This window comes from Geotrypetes seraphini, chromosome 13 (genome assembly GCF_902459505.1).
Source record: "Geotrypetes seraphini chromosome 13, aGeoSer1.1, whole genome shotgun sequence".
NCBI lineage: Eukaryota > Metazoa > Chordata > Amphibia > Gymnophiona > Dermophiidae > Geotrypetes > Geotrypetes seraphini.
The window spans coordinates 59949421-59968863 of record NC_047096.1 but is presented as its reverse complement, the minus strand read 5'-3'; the positions used below and the strand labels follow the sequence as shown (position 1 = coordinate 59968863).

The 19443-nt window shown below is 43.9% G+C and overlaps 1 protein-coding gene across 1 annotated transcript in view; it reads left to right on the top strand.

The window, feature by feature from the left end:
* Nucleotides 1-3103: 3103 nt before the first annotated feature.
* Nucleotides 3104-19443, top strand: part of WNK4 (WNK lysine deficient protein kinase 4) — a 233957-nt gene continuing 217617 nt past the window's right edge. The window contains exon 1 of the mRNA XM_033917613.1: nucleotides 3104-4002. Within this exon, the coding sequence (XP_033773504.1) occupies nucleotides 3427-4002 (576 nt within the window). The 5' untranslated portion in view covers nucleotides 3104-3426. The remainder of the gene's footprint in view (nucleotides 4003-19443) is intronic.

The following is a 19443-nucleotide window of genomic DNA, read 5'->3' as shown; positions in this document are numbered from 1 at the left end:
AAAGGAGCTTGATAAAGCTTTAATTGCTGCTATGGCTTTGTAAAAGGAGCCCTGTATATAGAACAAATTAAAACAATAATCGTGTTTATCTCACACTGAATTAACAAAGCAAATACAAGCAGATTATTAAACACATTTCCTAAAGAATATGGGAACGGGGAATGGGACTTGTATACTGCCTTTTTGTAGTTGTGCAATCACACTCAAAGCAGTTTACATCCTGGTACTTCTTTTTTTTTTCAAATTCTTTATTCACAAAAGAGGACACATCCAACGTGCCGGAGCCGGAAAGATTCTTCAAAGAGGACCAAGAGGAGAAATTATTGTGCATGGAGGTAAGCCTCGAAGACGTACTCAAACAGATAGATAGACTAAAAACTGACAAATCTCCGGGCTCAGACGGAATCCACCCGAGAATACTAAAAGAGCTTAGAGATGAAATAGCGGAGTTACTACAGCAGATTTGCAACCTATCCCTGAGAACAGGGGTAATCCCGGAAGACTGGAGGATAGCGAATGTTACACCCATTTTCAAGAAAGGATCCAGAGGCGACCCAGGGAATTATAGACTGGTCAGCTTAATCTCAGTTCCGGGGAAGATGGCCGAATCATTAATCAAGGACAGTATCAATGAGCATATAGAAAAAAATAAGCTGATGAGAACTAGCCAGTATGGTTTCTGTAATGGTAGATCATGCCAAACGAACCTACTGCACTTCTTTGAGGGGATAAGTGAACAACTGGACAAAGGCGACCCCATAGACATAGTTAGTGTACCTCAATTTCCATAAAGCCTTCGACAAGGTGCCTCATGAGCGCCTACTAAGGAAACTGTTGGACCACGGAGTGGAAGGGGACATACACAGATGGATCAGACACTGGCCGACGAACAGGAAACAGAGAGTAGGAGTGAAAGGTCACTATTCTGACTGGAAAGGGGTCACGAGTGGCGTCCCGCAGGGGTCAGTGCTGGGACCGCTGCTGTTCAATATATTTATCAATGACCTGGAAGCAGAGACGAAGTGCGAAATTATAAAATTTTCAGACGACACAAAACTCTCCTGTAAGGTTAGAACTGTCGAGGAATGTAGAATCTTCAAAGGGACCTGAACAGACTGAGTGAGTGGGCAAATAAATGGCAGATGAGCTTCAATGTGGAGAAATGTAAAGTCATGCACATGGGAAAAGGAAACCCGATGTACAATTACACAATGGGGGGGGATATTATTGGGGGAAGGCAACCTAGAAAGGAACCTGGGGGTTATGGTGGATAGAACAATGAAAGCAGTGACAATGGTGGATAGAACAATGAAACCAGCGAGTGCTGCGGCCTCGAAAAATGCGAACAGAATGTTGGGCATTATCAAAAAAGGTATTGCTACCAGAAGCAAGGAAGTTATCCTCCCGCTGTAAAGGGCGATGGTGCGACCGCATCTGGAGTACTGCGTTCAATACTGGTCTACGTACCTTAAGAAGGATCTTGAGAGGGTCCAGAGAAGAGCAACAAAAATGATAAAGGGCATGGAGAACCTTTTGTATGCTGAGAGATTGGAGAAGCTGGGGCTCTTCTCCCTAGAAAAGCGGATACTTAGAGGGGATATGATAGAAACTTACAAGATCATGAAGGGTATAGAGAAAGTAGAGAGGGACAGATTCTTCAGACTGGCCGGGGCAACAAAAACTAGAGGGCACTTGGAAAAATTGAAGGGAGAAAGATTCAGAACAAATGCCAGGAAGTTCTTCTTCACTCGGAGGGTGGTGGACACCTGGAATGCAAAGTACGATTTTGGGTTTCAAAATGGGACTGGACAAGTTCCTGAAGGAAAAGGGGATTGAAGGGTACAAATAGAGGGGTACTATACAGTACAAAATGGTTTTGAGTAATAGATGACTTACAGGTCATTGACCAGGGGGGCCACCGCGGGAGCAGACTGCTGGGCATGATGGACCTGTGGTCTGACTCAGCAGAGGCGATGCTTATGTTCTTATTTTTCCATCTTACAACAAGTACACAATATTACATCATATTAAACTTTTACATATCACTTGAAATTCATTCAATTATGATTTTATATACATAAATTTATTCCCTCCCCACCCACTCTTCCCACAAGTAATTTAATTCAAAATATCATATACATATTGTATTCCTATCTACATCCTGGTACTTCAAGCATTTTCCCTATCTGTCAATCTATCTAATGTACCTGGGGCAGTGGAGGATTACGGTCCAAATTGTGCAGCTAAATTAGGAAATATGATCGTGTGTCACCTTTGTTGCAGGAACTGCATTGGTTACCTGTGAAATATTGCATTACATATCAGGTTTTGGTTTTGATCTATCAGATTTTATAGCAAGGGGGGTCCATGGTGTTTAAAAGATGTGATACAGTTGTACACCTCTGCAGGTTCTCTGCATCTTGGTGACTGAGAGAAAACTTACTACTTTTCACTGGGCAGAAACAGCAGCTTATGCTTCCTCTGCAGCTGGCCTGAGGTTATGGAAGGTTTTTACCAGGGTGTCTGATTTTGCTTATCAGTACAACAATTTAGAAAAATGCTTAAAAAAGCCCACATTAGTATGTGCAGGCTTTCACCAGTTCTTTTGAATGATAGTTTATCAGTTAGGTTTTATTTTTTGATGTACTGTTGCCAAATGTTTTATTATCTGGTTTTTATTTTATGTTAGCTAGGGACAAGTGGAGTATAATTAAAAAAATCAATCAATCAGTCAGGAGAGGGCTGTCGGAATTCCGGGACTAGTTCAAATACTAAGTCTTGGCATCAATGAGCTCCTTAGGGAGGACGGGCTAAAAAAAAAAAAATCGAATAAATAAATGATATTTTTGCCAGTAAGATGCTTTATTGATTCAAAGCTGAGCGAGTCGAAAATAACCCTTCATCCGTTTCAATGCTAATCCACAGCAACCACGTTTCAGTCATTGTCGCGCGGGGCTTTAAACCCTTGGGCCAATAGCAAAGGGGGGGGGCGGAGCTTGGGATTGAAAGATCGCGCTCGGGGGCCCCGTCAGCCCGTCTGGAGGCGTGGTTTCGGGTACTGGCCCGCCCAATGGGCGAGACTTCTGCGCTCCAATTTGCGTATTGAGAGGTTGGTTGGCGGGAACGTTTTTCTTCCGCTGGTTTTCGGTCAGCTCGAACGCACGAACTTGCCGCGTTGGAGAGTCAACGCCCCCTGCCAGTTTTGTGGGCGGAGTCGCGCGGCTGCTTTGCATCGGAGGGGGCGGGCTCGGGTGGGAGAGTGTACACACATCGCACGCGCAGCCTGGCTGCGGGGGAAATGCGAGGCTGCCCCAGCAACGCGCTTTGTGCCGGGCGCATCGCGCGTTCTTTGCGGATTGAGCGAGGCACGATTCATCTGCTGTCGCACTGAATCCCGACAATCGCGATGGCAGCAGCCTGTTGACGATGTTCGCGGTCGGTGCTGCCCCGGCCATGTCCCAGACCGAGGTGGATCTGGCCGGCTGCGGCTTTCTCTTCGGCCCCGTCCTGGCCGAGGAGCCGGGGGAGATGGCCCCCAGCCTGGCCGCCCTGCGGAGGCGCCACTTCTCGGGCAAGGAGCCGCGCATCAACGCCTACAAGTACAATCGCCGGAGCTCGGCGCAGCTGGAGCTCCTGGGCTACGACCCGCCCGGCTCCAGCCCCTGCTGGACCCCCGACCCCGGCACCTTCCTGGAAGAGAAGGAGCCCGAGCCGGCCAGCGCTCCCGCCCAGCCGCTCGCCCGCGTTGCCGAGGTCAGCTCTTCGGAGGAGGAGGGCGCCCGGCGGACGGCGGCGGCCGCCTCCCGCTCCCGACCGCCGCCGCCGCCGGAGAGCCTCCGGGAGCAAGAGGAGTCGGAGGAGATCGAGACCAAGGCCGTGGCCACCTCGCCCGACGGCCGCTACCTGAAATTCAACATCGAGATCGGCCGGGGCTCCTTCAAAACCGTCTACAAGGGCTTGGACACCGAGACCACGGTGGAGGTGGCCTGGTGCGAGCTGCAGGTCAGTAGATCTCCATTGGTACCTAGCGCGATGGAAGGACTTTGCGCGATCCTGGAGTTGAACTTTTGGGGAGTGTCTGTTAAACACCTGTTTGCTAAAATAATAAGAATAAAAAAATATATATATATATAGATAGATAGATAGGAGGGGGTGCTGAAAAGTTCTCAGCCCAACCAAGAAGATATGGTTCAATCAATGATCTGAACCAATGCTGGAAAACAAAACCCCACTGAATTTTGGTTCGGCAAATTGCCACTTCACCAAATCTAACGCACTTTTCAGCTGCTGTGGCAAAATAACGCTGAGAACTTTTCAGCAGCCCCTCTTGAGCTGTAGGCAGCTGCCTGGCCCCAAATACCTCTTCTGTGGCTTTGTATGTCTTTATAAAATAGCTAGCTTTTTAGGGTTTTGCCTCAGCCCCTTCTGGGATCAATTTCCTAGCAAAAGGACAGAGTGAAAAATGATGATTATTATAGCTAATGGCTGTATGTGTCAATAGAGAGATGAGGATTTTTTTGTTCCATTTCATACAGAATCTGATTTCCTGAGAGGCGTCTTACACTTTGAGGGATCTGCATTGAAATGTGTTAAAAAAAATAAATAAAAAAAGCCCCAGAGTAGACACAAAATTCATCTTCATTTCAACAGATGCTTATAAATCTCAGTAGAAACCTGTTTGTCCGACTGGAGGCGAAAAAAAGGGTTCTCCATGTTCCAAAGAGAAGCTGTGAAAGTTTTGGGAGTCGTTTTGAAGATTTATTTTAAAAAAAATATATGCTTGTATGTATGTTTTTGTTTATCAATAATCTATCAAGCAGAAGCACCAGTTTTGTAGGCTGAAGTTTCAAGTTTAATTAATTTTAATATACCGACCATCTACGTGCACCTGGCCGGTTTACAATGCTAAAAATGAAAGGTTAAAATAAATTTGTGTGAGACAAATTACAAATGCGAACATGAGCTTGAGGGTAAAGGGGGGAGGGGGAAGTTAATAATGACATCATTAAAAACAAATTAATTAAAGGGAAGGGGGGAAGGATAAAACACAAGGAATGGGGATCGCTTTTTAAAAGCGGTTCATGTTTATTTAGGAAATATTTAGACGCTCTGGTATGCGTCTTGGAATAAGAAAGTTTATAGTTTAGTCTTGAATACTGTTACTCTCTGATTCTTGGTGGTTTGTAATAGAATAATTCCAGTTGAAGAGTCCCTGATGCCCTCCTGGATTAGGGCTACATCTTTGAAGCTGTGGTAGGTTGCAGCGCCGATAAATACTTCCTATATTTTTTTAGCAACAAAACTGCAAAGTACTAGCTGGTAAAACCTGTGAAAAAGCTGACTTCTATGATGTTTCTGAATCTGTGCACTTTATTCAGCCTCCTAGACGTAGCTGAACGGAGATTTGTGAACAGCAAAATGCACCAGAACTCTTGCTTGGATGAAGGGCACGGAGAAATTCAATTTCGCTTTCCATCGTTGATGTTGGCTTAAGTTTGTTGGGGGTTTTTTTCTCAGTCTCGTACTATAATTCCACTAAACAAACCGGTTTATTTCGGAGGGAGGGTCAGGCTCCATCTGAAAACGGAGCTGTAGCTCTCTCGGATAGTGCCAGAGGTGGTTTATTTATTAACAAATTTCTATGCTGCACAATCTAACCATCCTTTAAAGCAGTGGTTCTCAACCCTGTCCTGGGGACCCCCCAATGAATATGCATGAGAGAGATTTGCATATAATGGAAGTGACAGGTATGCAAATCTCTCTCATGCATATTCATTAAAGGAGTATCTTGAAAACCCGACTGGCTGGGGGGTCCCCAGGACAGGGTTGAGAACCACTTCTTTAAAGGGAAGGAATAAAGCACTAGAGTCGGTGGTGTAGTGAGAAGGAGGCACCTGGAGCGGTGGAACCCCCCTGCACTCTCCTCTCCACCCCGTCCCCCAACCTCCGATCCTTTCATGCCTTCCCAACCCATACCTCTTTAAATCTTCCAGCACGAGCAGCTTCTCCGGTCTGCTGCTTGCACTGGCTTTCCCTCTGATGTCACTTCCTGGCCCTGCGACCCAGAAGTAGAGAGCCAGGCCAGTCTAAGCAGCAGGCTAGAGTAGTTGCTAATGCTGCTAGCAAAGATTTTAAAGGGGGGGCAGGGAAGGGAGGGCAAGAGTGAGAGCCGGGGGGTGGGCCGGGAAAGGAGAGCATGGGGGGGGGGGTGGAGTGGAGAAGTGCTGGCATCCCCATCAAGATGGTGCCCAGTGTCTGCATAGAATTTAGCATACGCTGATCATTAGCATACCTTGGTGAAAGGGCCCTTAGTTAATAATAGCATGTGTTAACAGTATTAGCACACGTTAACATGGTAATGCTGTTTAGTAAATATTACCTTTTGTCTGTAGAATAGATCTGTGAGTTAGTACAGAGAACTCCAGTATTCCTAATCTGCTTTCTGGCCTTTGAGAGTTTCCCTCGAGTTGATTATTGACAGTGAGCGCAGCTGAGAATTCTGTTCCCCAGTTTCTGAGGGTATCCAGTGTCCCCATCTTCCATCCACACCTAGTAGTGATTTCTATGGCCGTCTCATCCTCCTTTCTACTGACACGTGTTTATTGAAAGCTTCTATACTGCTGCTAATGACTGGTGGAGTCAATTTAGAGTGGTTTGCATGAGCTTTGTAATGGTGATACAATACATGAGCTTCTGTAAAGGTGTTACAATGCAGAGTTTGCGTTTCCTGGGATGGTTTCAGTACATTATTAAACCTTAATCAATACTTATGCTTTTGTAAAGGTGTTCAATACAGAGTTAGCATTTTCCGAGTTGGTTCTCAATACAGACATTATTAAACCAATCCTTACTAGCTAGTGTGGAAACAAAGAAAAATATAGAGATGTTTCAAAAAAAGGCTGAGCAGAGATAGTGTCTATGCGAACTTGTGCACATGAAATGGAGACTCCAGCCGCTTTAGCTAAGTAGTTTAATTGACTTTGTAAATGTTCTTTCATGTTCGTTCTTTTTTTATCTACTCTTTACTTTGAATGGAGATTTAGCACTGACATGAATTGGAATATATGAACTGAAAATTTAGTTAATCCAGCTGGATAAGTTATTTATTTTTTTATTTAAACTGGAAACACAATACGGTATTTGGATATGGACTTTGTTATGAACTTTTGATTTGATTTGTTGTTTTTCAATTGAATTTTGGAATTTTTGAATGTACTTGGTTTTGGATTTGGGGATGTTATTTTCATTTAGTTTTTTGTAATTGTTTTTTTTGGGTTTTTTATTTTTTTTTGGGGGGGCGGGGTTTGAAACATCTCTATATTTTTTTTTTGCTTCCACGTTTGCACTTTATACTTATTTGCCAAGGTTAAGTTTAAAAATACAAGGGTATTATGATGTACGGGGCAGGATTTATTTAGACTTTGGTCTTAGTGCTAGTCACTTATAAATACCTGCCCGGGGCTTTTGGTCACTCGTGGGGAAAATGGAGCCCGTACTGAAACCCCTTTATTTAATTACTGAGTTCATTTAATGTTTGAGCTTGGGGTGCAACTTTTATTCCAGTGTTGGTTTAGCAGGAAAAATCTTACCAATTATTTTGTATTTGAGTTATCTTTTTATTGGTAATTCTTTTGATTTTTTGAAGCCTGGTCTTAGTTTCCCCATAGCTTGTATGTTATTGGTCCTGAAAACTACTGTGTACGTATCTTAGTAACTCATTCGGGCTATAAAATGAATTAACTAACTGTAAGGGCCCTCCCCACCTTTACCATTGTCTTCTTTAGGGAAGGTGAATGGGATTTAATACACCACCTTTTTGTGGTTACAATCAAAGTGATTTAGAAATACATACAGGTACTTATTTTGCGTCTCAGACAATGGAGGGTTAAGTGACTTGCCCAGAATCACAAGGAGCTGCCGGGGGGGGGGGGGGGGATTTGGACTTGAGCCCTTCCAGGCCCCTGCATACTGCTCTAACCATCAAGCTACTCCCCTGCTCGGTGCAGATGACAAAATACTGTAAGTTTTGCACCAAGGTACCAGATTTAGGTGCATTTTACATGGCCTAAGTCAGGGATGTCCAACCTGTGGCCCCGTGAAGTATTTTGTGTGGCCCGGTCGAGGGCAGTGCAGTATTTTCCTCTGCTGCCCCTGGGTGTTTACCGTCTTGCCAGCTCCCTCCTGTGTCTTGCTGCAGCGTTTGCACGTTTGAGTGGCCCCAGAAACATTTTTTTGGGGCCAACGCAGCCCTGTGAAGTCAAAAGGTTGGACACCCCTGGCCTAAGTGGATGTGCCTGATTCTGTTGTAGAATTATTGACCCCTCCCTCCCTTCCCCAAAAAAGTCTATAGGTTGATTTGCATGGTGGATCTTGGAACAGCATCTCTTTTGTCCAAGCAACGTTCCTTGCTGCAACATCTGGAAGGGAAAACATTCCACAGAAGCGTACAAATCACCCTAGCAGAGCCTTTGCAATAAGAGCAGTGGAGTTATTGTCAAATGTGCTAAAGCTAAGACTCGGATTGGAATGTTAATCTATGGGGGAGGGGAGCGGAGGAAAAAACGTATGTTTGAATCTTTAAGAACGCTCCCAGAACACTTATCAGAAGCCAGCTCTATCATGGACTACAGACTATAAGATTTATTTTACTTGTGCTTCCCCGACGCTGAAGTTGTGAATTATGTCTTCCATGTTTTTACAAGTCCATTGTGGAGCAAACCAAGGAATTCTGCTAAAGCTATCTAGCCATTAAAGTGACCCACGTGATCGGTGCTTTCTTATTTCAGAACCAAACATTTGTATTAGGTGCTTTAACTATTGAAATACCCGGAAAGGAAATGGAACTTCAAGAAAGTTTAGACTATATCTATAAGTGCTAGAGAATGACACGGTGACAAAATTCATCACCGTCCCCGTCCCCGCGGATAACAGCGGGAAATAAACCCATGTCATTTCCTAGTGTCTATTTCAACCTCGGTCCTTCTACACCAGCATTCTTCAAAGCAAAGCTTGCGGGTCAGTGGTTGTGGCCATTCATACTCTGATTCTTATGGGAGCCAAGGATAATGAAGCCATTGTGACATCACTGATGTGATTGGCTCTTAGGCACTGGTGGAATGAGGCATTATGACATCACAATATCTGCTCTGGATACCAGAGACTGTCGTTCTTCAGTGTCTGTTTCAACCTCAGTCCTTCTACACCAGCATTCTTCAAAGCAAAGCTTGCGGGTCAGTGGTTGTGTCATTCTCTAGTGCTGATGTTTTCAGCTGGCTTAATGCTCTACGAGGGGATGCAGAAAAGTTCTCGGCACAACCTACTTTCTAAATTCTGAGCATTATTTTGCCACTGTAGCTGAAAAGAATGTGTTTTATTTTGCAAAGTGCCAATTTGCAGAATCATAATGCTATGTTTTGACATGGTGTCAGATCATCGATTGAACCATGTCAACAAAAAGTGTGGATTTTTCCAGTTTGGAACTCCGAGCTGTCATGAAGTTCCCATTCCTGCAGAAGAAAACTCCAAAGGAAATCCATGAATGTATGAAGCAAACATTAAGTGACTTGACAAATGTCTATCATACTCCACAATGGTGTGCAAACTTTCAGAATTGAGATTTCGAGACCAAAGATGCAGCAAGGTCTGGGAGGTCTCTAACGGTGTCAACGCTTGAAATTGTTTACCAATTCCATGACCTGATTTTGACAGATCAATAAATATCGACTAAAACAATTTCTGAGACACTGCATATATCCAGGAAACATGTTGGGTTTGTAATCCATGAGCAGCTGAGTATGCAGAAGCTGTCAGGCAAGTGGGTGCCCAAATGTTTGAATGTTGATGAGAAACGACGTTGAGTGGATACTTCCAAGTTGATTTTGCAGCATTTTCAGCAAGCTGGTGCCAACATTTTAGAATGACTAGTTACTGTTGGCGAAACATGGTTACACCACTGTGATCCTGAGACAAAACAGTCCATACAATGGTGGCACTCGGGGTCTCCAAGACCATGGAAGTTCAAGATCCAAAGGAAAGGTCATGGCCACAGTGTTTTCGGATCAGCATGGTGTTGGAATAACTGACTATCTTCCAAGGTGCCAATTGGTTATTGATTAAAGGAGGCATTGAAAGAAAAAAAGGAGAGGGAAGCCTCAGAAAGGAGTACTCTTTTTGCAAGACAATGCACCTGCTCACAAGGCTGGTAAAACGATGGATGTTTTGACGCAGCTAGTGTTTCAGTGCATAGACCAGGGGTGTCCAACCTGCGGCCCGAGGGCCCTATGCGGCCCCATGAAGAATTTTGTGCGGTCCCGGTCGAGGGCGATGCAGTGTTTTCCTCTGCTGCCCCCGGGTGTTTACCGTCTTGCCTGCGCCCTCCTCTGTCTTGCTGCTTCGTTTACGTGTTTGTGTGGCCCCAGAAACATTATTTTTCAGCCAGTGCGGCCCAGGGAAGCCAAAAAGTTGGACTCCCCTAGCATAGACCATCCACCCTGCTCACCAGATCTCGCTGCATCTGACTATTTTCTGTTTCAGGGGTTCAAAGAAGCTTTGGATAGGTACTTGGAAGACAAAGGGATTGAGGGGTACAGATAAGAGTAGAGGTAGATTATAGGGATGGGATTAGAGATAAGTTATAAAATTAATCAGGGATCACTGTTCAGGCACTAGGCCTGATGGGCCGCCACGGGAGCGGACCGCAGAGCAAGATGGACCTCTGGTCTGACTCAACGGGGGCAACTTCTTATGTTTTTATGTTCTTATGTTTCCAAACGTTTGAAAGGGCGACCAATTTTCGAGCAGCAGAGCGGTATTTCAGTGACCAGACATCAGAGTGTTTTTGAAGGGTTACAGAAACTTCAGACATGATAAGTGGGTTGAAGTTAGGAGTAAATAAGTGGAATAACTTGTAAGTTTCATTGCTCCAGGTCATTCCCTTCTTGGTTGGGCTGAGAACTTTTCAGCAGCCCCTCGTAGTGGTATCTTTCAGGAACCATTGGCAGTTTGAGCAAGGCAAGCGGCCACTGGGTTTCTAGCACTGTGGTTTGAGTTGATGTAAAGGCCACCTTTATGTTCTGATTTGGATACTATAAAGCTTTTAAGAACAAAATACATCGCTGGTTGTAATATATGGGCAGCTGGGGGTCTACAGCTGGCAGTCATTAACTGGGAAACATTGCATCCAAGGCTCATTTTCTGTCTGAGTGCCTCCATTTGTCATTCTTGTAAGTTTGAAAGTGGTCAGAGAGCCAGATGTGATGTGTAGAGACAGGAAGTATAATAAACCTTTGAAACTGTAGCAGAGCGCATTCAGGAGACGTGTTGGGAAGACCCAGAAGGGGTAGTCGAACCTTGGAAGCCAGAGAGATGGTGAGGTCATTGCACCATATTAAGGGAAGACGGCCACCCTAGAGCTAATTTGATATCGGAGCGTTTATGTGAGATGCCCAGTTTAGAAAGGCAATGTAGGCACCCATGTGTGCCTTTTATAAAATAGAGTTGTTCAGTCACCTCCAGTAATGGGGATGATATACAGCTTTTTCTGTGTGGTTACAATCAAGGCGGTTCACTTATTTTAGACAAGTACTTATTTTTTTTTTTACTTTTACATTTTTGGCGTTCATTTTATGACTTGTTTCACTAGCGGGATATCAGATGAATAATAAACAAAAGTAGACCACTCCAGGGTAAAGGGGATGGGACTTCATATAGCGCTTTTTCTGTGTGGTTACAATCAAAGCGGTTTACTTATTTTAGTCAAGTACTTAATTTGTACCTGGGACAATGAAGTGTTAAGTAACTTACCCAGAGTCACAAGTTGCTATCCTCAGGGTGCTGAGGCTGCTGCTTTAACCACTAGGGCCCTCCTGCACTTCTCAGGTATTATTGGTCTTCAAGCCCTTACCAGTTGTAGAAATCTGGTTAGGTAAGCAAGGTTACTTTATTACTTTAGAGCAGTGTATCTCCAACTGTGTGCCTTCTGAGATTCCAAGTGTGCCGCGGCACGCTGAGGAGGAAGAGAGGCGCCTGCCAGCTGACTTCCCTACGCGGTACAGCCCCAGCGCTGCCTGATTCGCCAAAGGCCTTCTCTCCAGCATCCTCTGACTTCCTCCCGGTCTCACCTTTAAAGCTAATTACAGCAGCCTGCAGAGGATCACCGGTAGGTAAAATGATTTTATTTTCAATATAGTGATTGACATGTGTCAGTTTTGAGAATTTATATCTGCTGTGTATATGAAAAATGAATGGAAAAAATTGCATTGCAATTAGTAAAGGGGATGGGATCTGGGGCAGAGCTTGGGTGGGCCTAGGGAGGTCTGTGGTTGGGGTACTTAGCTTGAAGTAGTTGAGAAACACTGCTGTGGGCAATCGGCTGGTGCCAGTGCCTCTCCTCTCCGGCTCTCTTCCCTGCTAGCACCCCCTACTGGCGTCTCAGGGCCCATCTGGAGGGCCTCTGCACAAGTGCGGACATCGACGTGATGATGTCACACATATGCGTGATGTCATTACGGCGACATCCACGCATTTCTGGGTGCCTCAAGCCATGGCCACTACCTTTAGTGTGCCCCGGCTTGAACGTTTGAGAAGCACTGCTTTGGAAGAAAGGCCGGAGAAGGGAGATATGATAGACACGTATAAATACCTAAGTGGCGTAAATGCGCATGAGTCGAGCCTCTTTCGTTTGAAAGGAAGCTCTGGAATGAGAGGGCTTAGGATGAAGTTAAGAGGTGATAGGCTCAGGAGTAATCTAAGGAAATACTTTTTTACAGAAAGGGTGGTAGATTCATGAAACAGTCTCCCGGTAGAGGTGGTGGAGACAGACTGTGTCTCAATTCAAGAAAGCCTGGGATAGGCACATGGGATCTCAGAGTGAGGAAGAGATAATGGTTATTGCGGATGGGCAGACAGATGGGCCATTTGGCCTTTATCTGCCGTCATGTTTCTATAACCATAAAGCTCTATGACCTCTTAATGCATGTGTAAAGAGCCTTAGCCAATAGGAAGAGGAGGAGATAGCGGATGGGCAGACTGAATGGGCCATTTGGCCTTTATCTGCCATCATGTTTCTATGATAAGACCACAATCTTGCTTTGGTCCATGATTTCTGTAGGCTGCATCTTTTAAAGCTGCGAGACGATAACTCAGATATCTGAGTAGTTTCCCTGTGTACTTTGGAAGGGGAAGGCATGGCATGTAAAGTGTGATGAAGCCATATTTGATGTGAAGGGGGGGGGGAATTTAGCTTTAGCTCTCACAACATTTGGGGGAAAAAAAAAAGGAAAATAAATAAGGTGATACCTTTTATATTGGACTAAATTAATAATTGTTTTGACAGGTATTCAAAGGCAGAACCTCATGCTTGACCTGAGAAGGAAGCTCTGCCTTCAAAAACTTGTCAAAACTGTTTTGTTGGTCCAATAAAAAAGGTATCGCCTTATTTTCCTTTTTTTTGTTTCTATTTATTACCTTTTTTTGTATACTGCCACACCACATAGTTCTAGGCGGTTCAATATAGAGAAAAATTATACAATCAATAAGTAAAATACAATTGACGTAAAAATTCATTAAAATCAAACTAAAATAAACAATTTAAAATCAATATACAATTTACCAGTCAAGATTCAAGACATCAATTTACAAATCTATCAAAGAAATCAGCTTTCAGCAGCTTCCTGAAGGACATGTATGAATGAGCCTGAGGAATGATGGTACATAACCACGAAGTCATTTTACATGTCACTTCCCCCTCATCATACCACCCCAAACTGTACCTGTGATTCAGAAGCTCTTCCAGGTTCCCTGCTCTAAACTTTCCCCCAATTCTGAATTCTATACTCTCTCTGCGTCTTTTATGTACTTTGTTAAACTAAACGAAAACTTAATTTTATAGACCGGGTCTTCAACCGAAGGGAGCTCGACTCGGTTTACAATAATGTAAGCATAATACATCAAGAAAGACTATAAACTAGATTGGCTTAGTTTCCAAAATGTTTGGTAAACAAGAAAGTTTTCAAAGCTTTCCCAGAGCGCGCTCTTTTATCTCTGAATTCAGAACGAAGTCGTTTTGCTGGAACATGCCTCGGCTGTAGGGCTGTAACTCAAGATGGCAGCCGACTGCTTGGGGGCCTTTTAGTCATGTGGTTGACTTGCTTCATCATGCCTGGCGTGAATGAAGCGCTTCAGATACCCCCTACAACTAATCACCCCGGGTCCCCTCCAGAAGCAGATCTGAAAGAGCTGAGTGCATTGATGCTTTGAACAAGAAATCTATTGATGGCTCCGAGATCAAGACCTGGCACAGCACTCGGTGGGTGTATAGATCAGCAGTGCCAACACACACAGTTCTCTGCCAGTACTCACTACTTCCCTGGCTAAATTATGCATCAGGTTCTATTCTCCACTATCTTGGTTTGGTTTTGTTTTTAGAATGACACAAACCTAGTAATTCTATAACCCTGTGCTCAAAATTTGTAGCAGATTTACAGATTTCTTTGAACTTAATATACCACATCACTACTGAAGGTAAAAACAGCAGTGTACAATTAATACAAAAACCATAAAAAGAGAGAAAAGCATGCCGCTCAAAACTGCCCCCCACAAAACACTCAAGATTACAGAGAAAAAGATAATAATAATAATAATAATAACTTTATTCTTCTATACCGCCACAATCTTGCGACTTCTAGGCGGTTTACAGTAAGGAGAGCTGGATATACAGTGAAATACAATATACAGATATACAGAGGAAATACAGAGAGCAGAGACCTTAAGAGGCAATAGTACAGAAATGCAATTTGCTGAGCAAAATATAAGATATACATTTTGGTAGGTAATTTCCAACAGGACCTGTTTGGAATAAATGGCAACATAGAATTACGACAAGATGAAGATAACATATTATATTTATAACAGTGCAGTAAATTTAGGTGGATTATGGAGGGGGAGAGGGGGGAGATCGGGTCAATTGTTTAGGTATTTCTGGAACAGGTATGTTTTTAGGCGATTTCTAAATTTTCCGTAAGTAGTGGGCGAGAGTAGTTGGTCTAGGTCTTTGCCCCATAGGGCTGCTTGGTGAGAGAGAAGGTGTTCATGGTGTTTTTTAATTTTGCAGCCTCTGACTGGAGGGGAAATGAGTTTTGAGTGTGTGTTTCTCTTGAGTTTGTTATTAGAAAATGAGAAAAGGTCCGTTATGTACTTGGGGGTAAGGCCGTATAGTACTTTGTAGTAGAGGCAGGCAAATTTAAACCTTACTCGGGCTCCTATTTCATACCCAATCTCTATATTCTACAGCAGACCTGCACAACTTCGGCCCTCGCCAGGCCAGGTTTTCAGGATTTCCCCAATGAATGTGCATGAGATCAATATGCATACAATGGAAGCAGTGCAGGCAAATAGATCTCGTGCACATTCACTGGGGAGATCCTGAAATCCCGACTGGATTCGGCCCTTGAGGACCGGAGTTTTGTAGGCCTGTTCTACAGGATCCTCTACCTCTGTTGTCTCATTCCTCCGATAAGGACGCATCAAAAGCTTACTGGAAAAAAATATGACTTTCAACGTTTCCTAAAAGGAGTCTGAGAGAATTCTTTTCTAGGGTCCTGTGGTAAAGAATTCCATAAGTCCGGTGCCAAGTTAATTAAAAAAAAAAAGGCCCCTTCTTTCGTATATTCCAGTTTGGCACTTTAACAGCAGATGTCTCTAGCAAGGACATAGTACTGCAATGGAATTCCCTGGATGCAGTGACAAAGTGAGGGTGAGAGGCGCCCCTCCCCCAGCCTCTTCTCAGCCCCCCCAACCCCATCTGCTTCTTCCAAGCCCCCTCCTACTGCACACACGTGCCCCTTCCCTATCCCCATACCTCTTTAATGTTCTCGGCACGAGCGCAACCCCAATCTGCTGCTCGAGCCAGCGTCGGCTCTTCCTCTGATGTCACTTCCTAGGGGCGGGTCCAGGAAGTGAAGTCAGAAGAAGAGCCAGTGCTGGTGCGAGCAGCAGGTTGATACAGGGAAAGGGAAGCGCACACGTATTGTAGTTGGAGGGTGAAAAAGGAGCGGTGGGGGTGGAGAGGAGAATGGGTGCTGGGACCACCCCCCCCTTACGATGCCACTGCCTGGATGGAACATATGGTACCAAAAGTTCATATAACATACGTGGAGGGGCATAATCAAAACATACGTTTAAGTCCGATTCAGATGTATGGTGCTAAATGCCCAAAGTCGGCATTGGGAAAATGTCCATTCTCGAAAGGCACATTCCTATACATCCAAAATATATGTATATAATGTGTATAGGAATATGCCTTTTGAGAATGGACATTTTCCCAATATATATATATATATTTTGAAAATTATCTATCTGGACATCCAGGTGGTTGAATGTACGTCTATCGTTATACCACATTTTTGACCAAAATTCCATCTAAGTCCCAAACATCCAGAACAAGACCTTTTGGATGTGGGAGGGGCCAGCATTGTGATGGACTGGCCAACCAGACACAGCAACAGAGCAGTGGGTCACCTTCCAGGGCACTGCTGTGAACATCACAAAAAGTATGCCAGGTAAACACCTTACCAGAACTCCCTTATAGGTTTTGATAAGACCCCCCCCACACACACACACACAAAACACCCCCAAAACCCACTATACCCACCTGTCTACAACTGCAATTGCCCTTATAGCTGCAGGTGGCACCTATATGTAGTCGTTGGAGTGGCTTATGGGCCTGGGTCTTTCTCTCTATGGTTCATTAACCCAGCCCCCCAGGCTATTTAAGACACCTGTGTACAGCTCTACTAGGCTTTCGTATACCAGGTGCTGATGTTCCGGAGACATGTATATACATTTTTATTCTGATCTTTGTGGGGGTGTGAGGGGGGGGGTCAGTGATCACTGGGGGAGTGTGTGTGGGTCTTTACTTTGTCTCTGCAATGGTTATCTGGTCTCTTTGGATACCTTTTTGGCACTTATGCCTAACTCACAACGTATAAGTTTCGTCCAAGAAGTCTTGCAAAACATTCAATTATCCCTGCAGGACGACTAAGTGTAGGTTCGGCCCACATCCCACCCAAATACTGCCCTAACCACTCCTCCAGATATGCCCCTTTCAGCTCTGGGCGCTCAGCGGCATTCAGAGGCTTAAATAGCCCCTTGATACGTCCAGAAATTCGGTTTGGTTATCGGCATTTGGATGAGCTGTGACATTTTCAACCTGTGCAATGGAACAAGCTCCCCTTTGCAAATTAACCCCCTCACCATTACAAAACCGCGCTAGCCAGCCACCATGGTAACAACTCCGATGCTCATAGGAAGTCTAGGTATAAGATATACTTAAAAACCTGCCCAAGTTAGCACTTGGGACAACCTGTCTTTTAAGTCATCCAAGTACCAATTCAGGTGGGTTTTTAGATGTGTTTTAAAGTTTGATTATGAGCTTCTTTGATATTCACATGCAGGTTATAGAATAATGCCAATTATGTGCACAACTTAATGTTCGTTAGCAGCTAAGGTAGCAATTAATAATTGTCTATAACTGGGCGTGGGGGGGAACCCCCAATTTTACTTAGGAGTGTTGGCACTGCCATTGGAGGGAGGAACCCCCCCCTCCATTAGAGAGAAAAGTGTAATTTTTCCCAGTGTTTTAGTGAAAATTTACAGTTTCCTCTGTATGTAGGGGGTTCCCCCCCCAACGGCAGCGGCAAAATTTCTAAGTAAAGTGGGGGGTTCCCCCTCCCACACCCCCCCCCTCAGAGCGCTTTAAAGTTACCTTTTAATCCGGTGCGCTGATGTCCTGCGTACATGTGTCTTAGCGTTTTTGTCCATGCGCAATTGTCCGGCGCTTGGTTGATAATGATCACGACGCCTGGTCTTGGAGGAGCAGTAGTTCGCATTATTTGAAACAGTTTCTTGATATTAAAGGCGTTATGGTTTATTATTGAAGCAAAGTAGGGGTGTTTATAGTCTTTCATTGCTGGTTTCCACATCTGCTTATAAATGTCAGAGTTGTTTTTATTTATTTATACTTTTTCAAATTATATATCAAGCATCCATTTTTACAGGAAGCCTTTTTAAGCCATATGTGTAAGACAATATAAAGATTTACCAAATGCAACAAAAGAAAAGTTAATATTAATAAAAAGTTAAATTATCATACAAGAAGAAAAGAAAAATAATACACTTAAATTCAGCTCAAGTCCTCAATTAGGATCCAAGGTATACTTTTTTTTTTTTTTTAATCTTTATTAAATTTCCAAACTACCATTGTGCAAACAAACAATTCAAACACACTCTCCAAGGTAGGGGGAACGAGAGGGCACTCTAAAGTTGAAAGGGGATAGATTCCGTACAAACATAAGGAAGTTCTTCTTCACCCAGAGAGTGGTGGAGAGCTGGAACGCTCTTCCGGAGTCTGTTATAGGGGAAAACACCCTCCAGGGGATCAAGACAAAGTTGGACAAGTTCCTGCTAAACTGGAACGTACACAGGTGAGGCTGGACTCATTTAGAGCACTGGTCTTTGACCTGGGGGCCGCTGTGTGAGCACTGGTCTGACCCAGCAGCGGCAATTCTTATGTTCTTATCATATTACACGAAATTCACATTAAACTTATAGAAATTAATGCACAACTATTCCCTCCCCCAAAAAATAATCATAAAAAGTACATACCTACAGGAAACCATCCATATATTCCCCGAATGAAATTCCAATGCAAAATCTTCCCCCCTCCCACCCACCCTGGATATGTATGCTTAAGGATCAATAAAATAAAATCAGTTATCATTCCTTACAGAACTTAGTCAATGGTTCCCAAACATCCATAAATGTCTTATACCGTCCCTGTGGTACGGCCATTGAGCGTTCCATTTCAAAAGTATACTACTAGGTCTACTAAAGCAAGTTATAAGAAACAAAGCAATGAAATAAAGGAACTGATTAGCTGAGTTACGAGTATCTAATCATTCTAAGAGCAGTCAAGGTTTTCCTGATTCTAGATGTGTTACTGACAAAGTTGTCAGTTGGGAAGGATCAAAAAAGACAAACTTTTGCATACATTATTGCAAATTAGGGCTAGCCTGAAAACCCAATTGGCCTGGTGTTCCTCCAGGATAGGGTTGGGAACCACTGCTCTAAGGCAGGGGTTTTTGACCCAATCCTCAGGATACAACTAGCCAGTCAGGTTTTCAGGATACCCACAATGAATGTACTTGGGATAAACCTGCAGACATTTGTAGATTTTGTGTAAAAATGAGCTGCAAAAATCATGTAACTGACTGTGAAGTGCTGATAGCAGCAAATTTCTATGTAGAAAGCCACAATAAGTGTCACATCTCATCCATTGGAAACTTTGTAAATATTACAATGCTGCTCTACTGGAAAGCACTGTGTTTATGGTTCTAAAGACAGTGGTTAGCAACCATTTTTTATCAAAGAGCCAATTTATCCAAACTA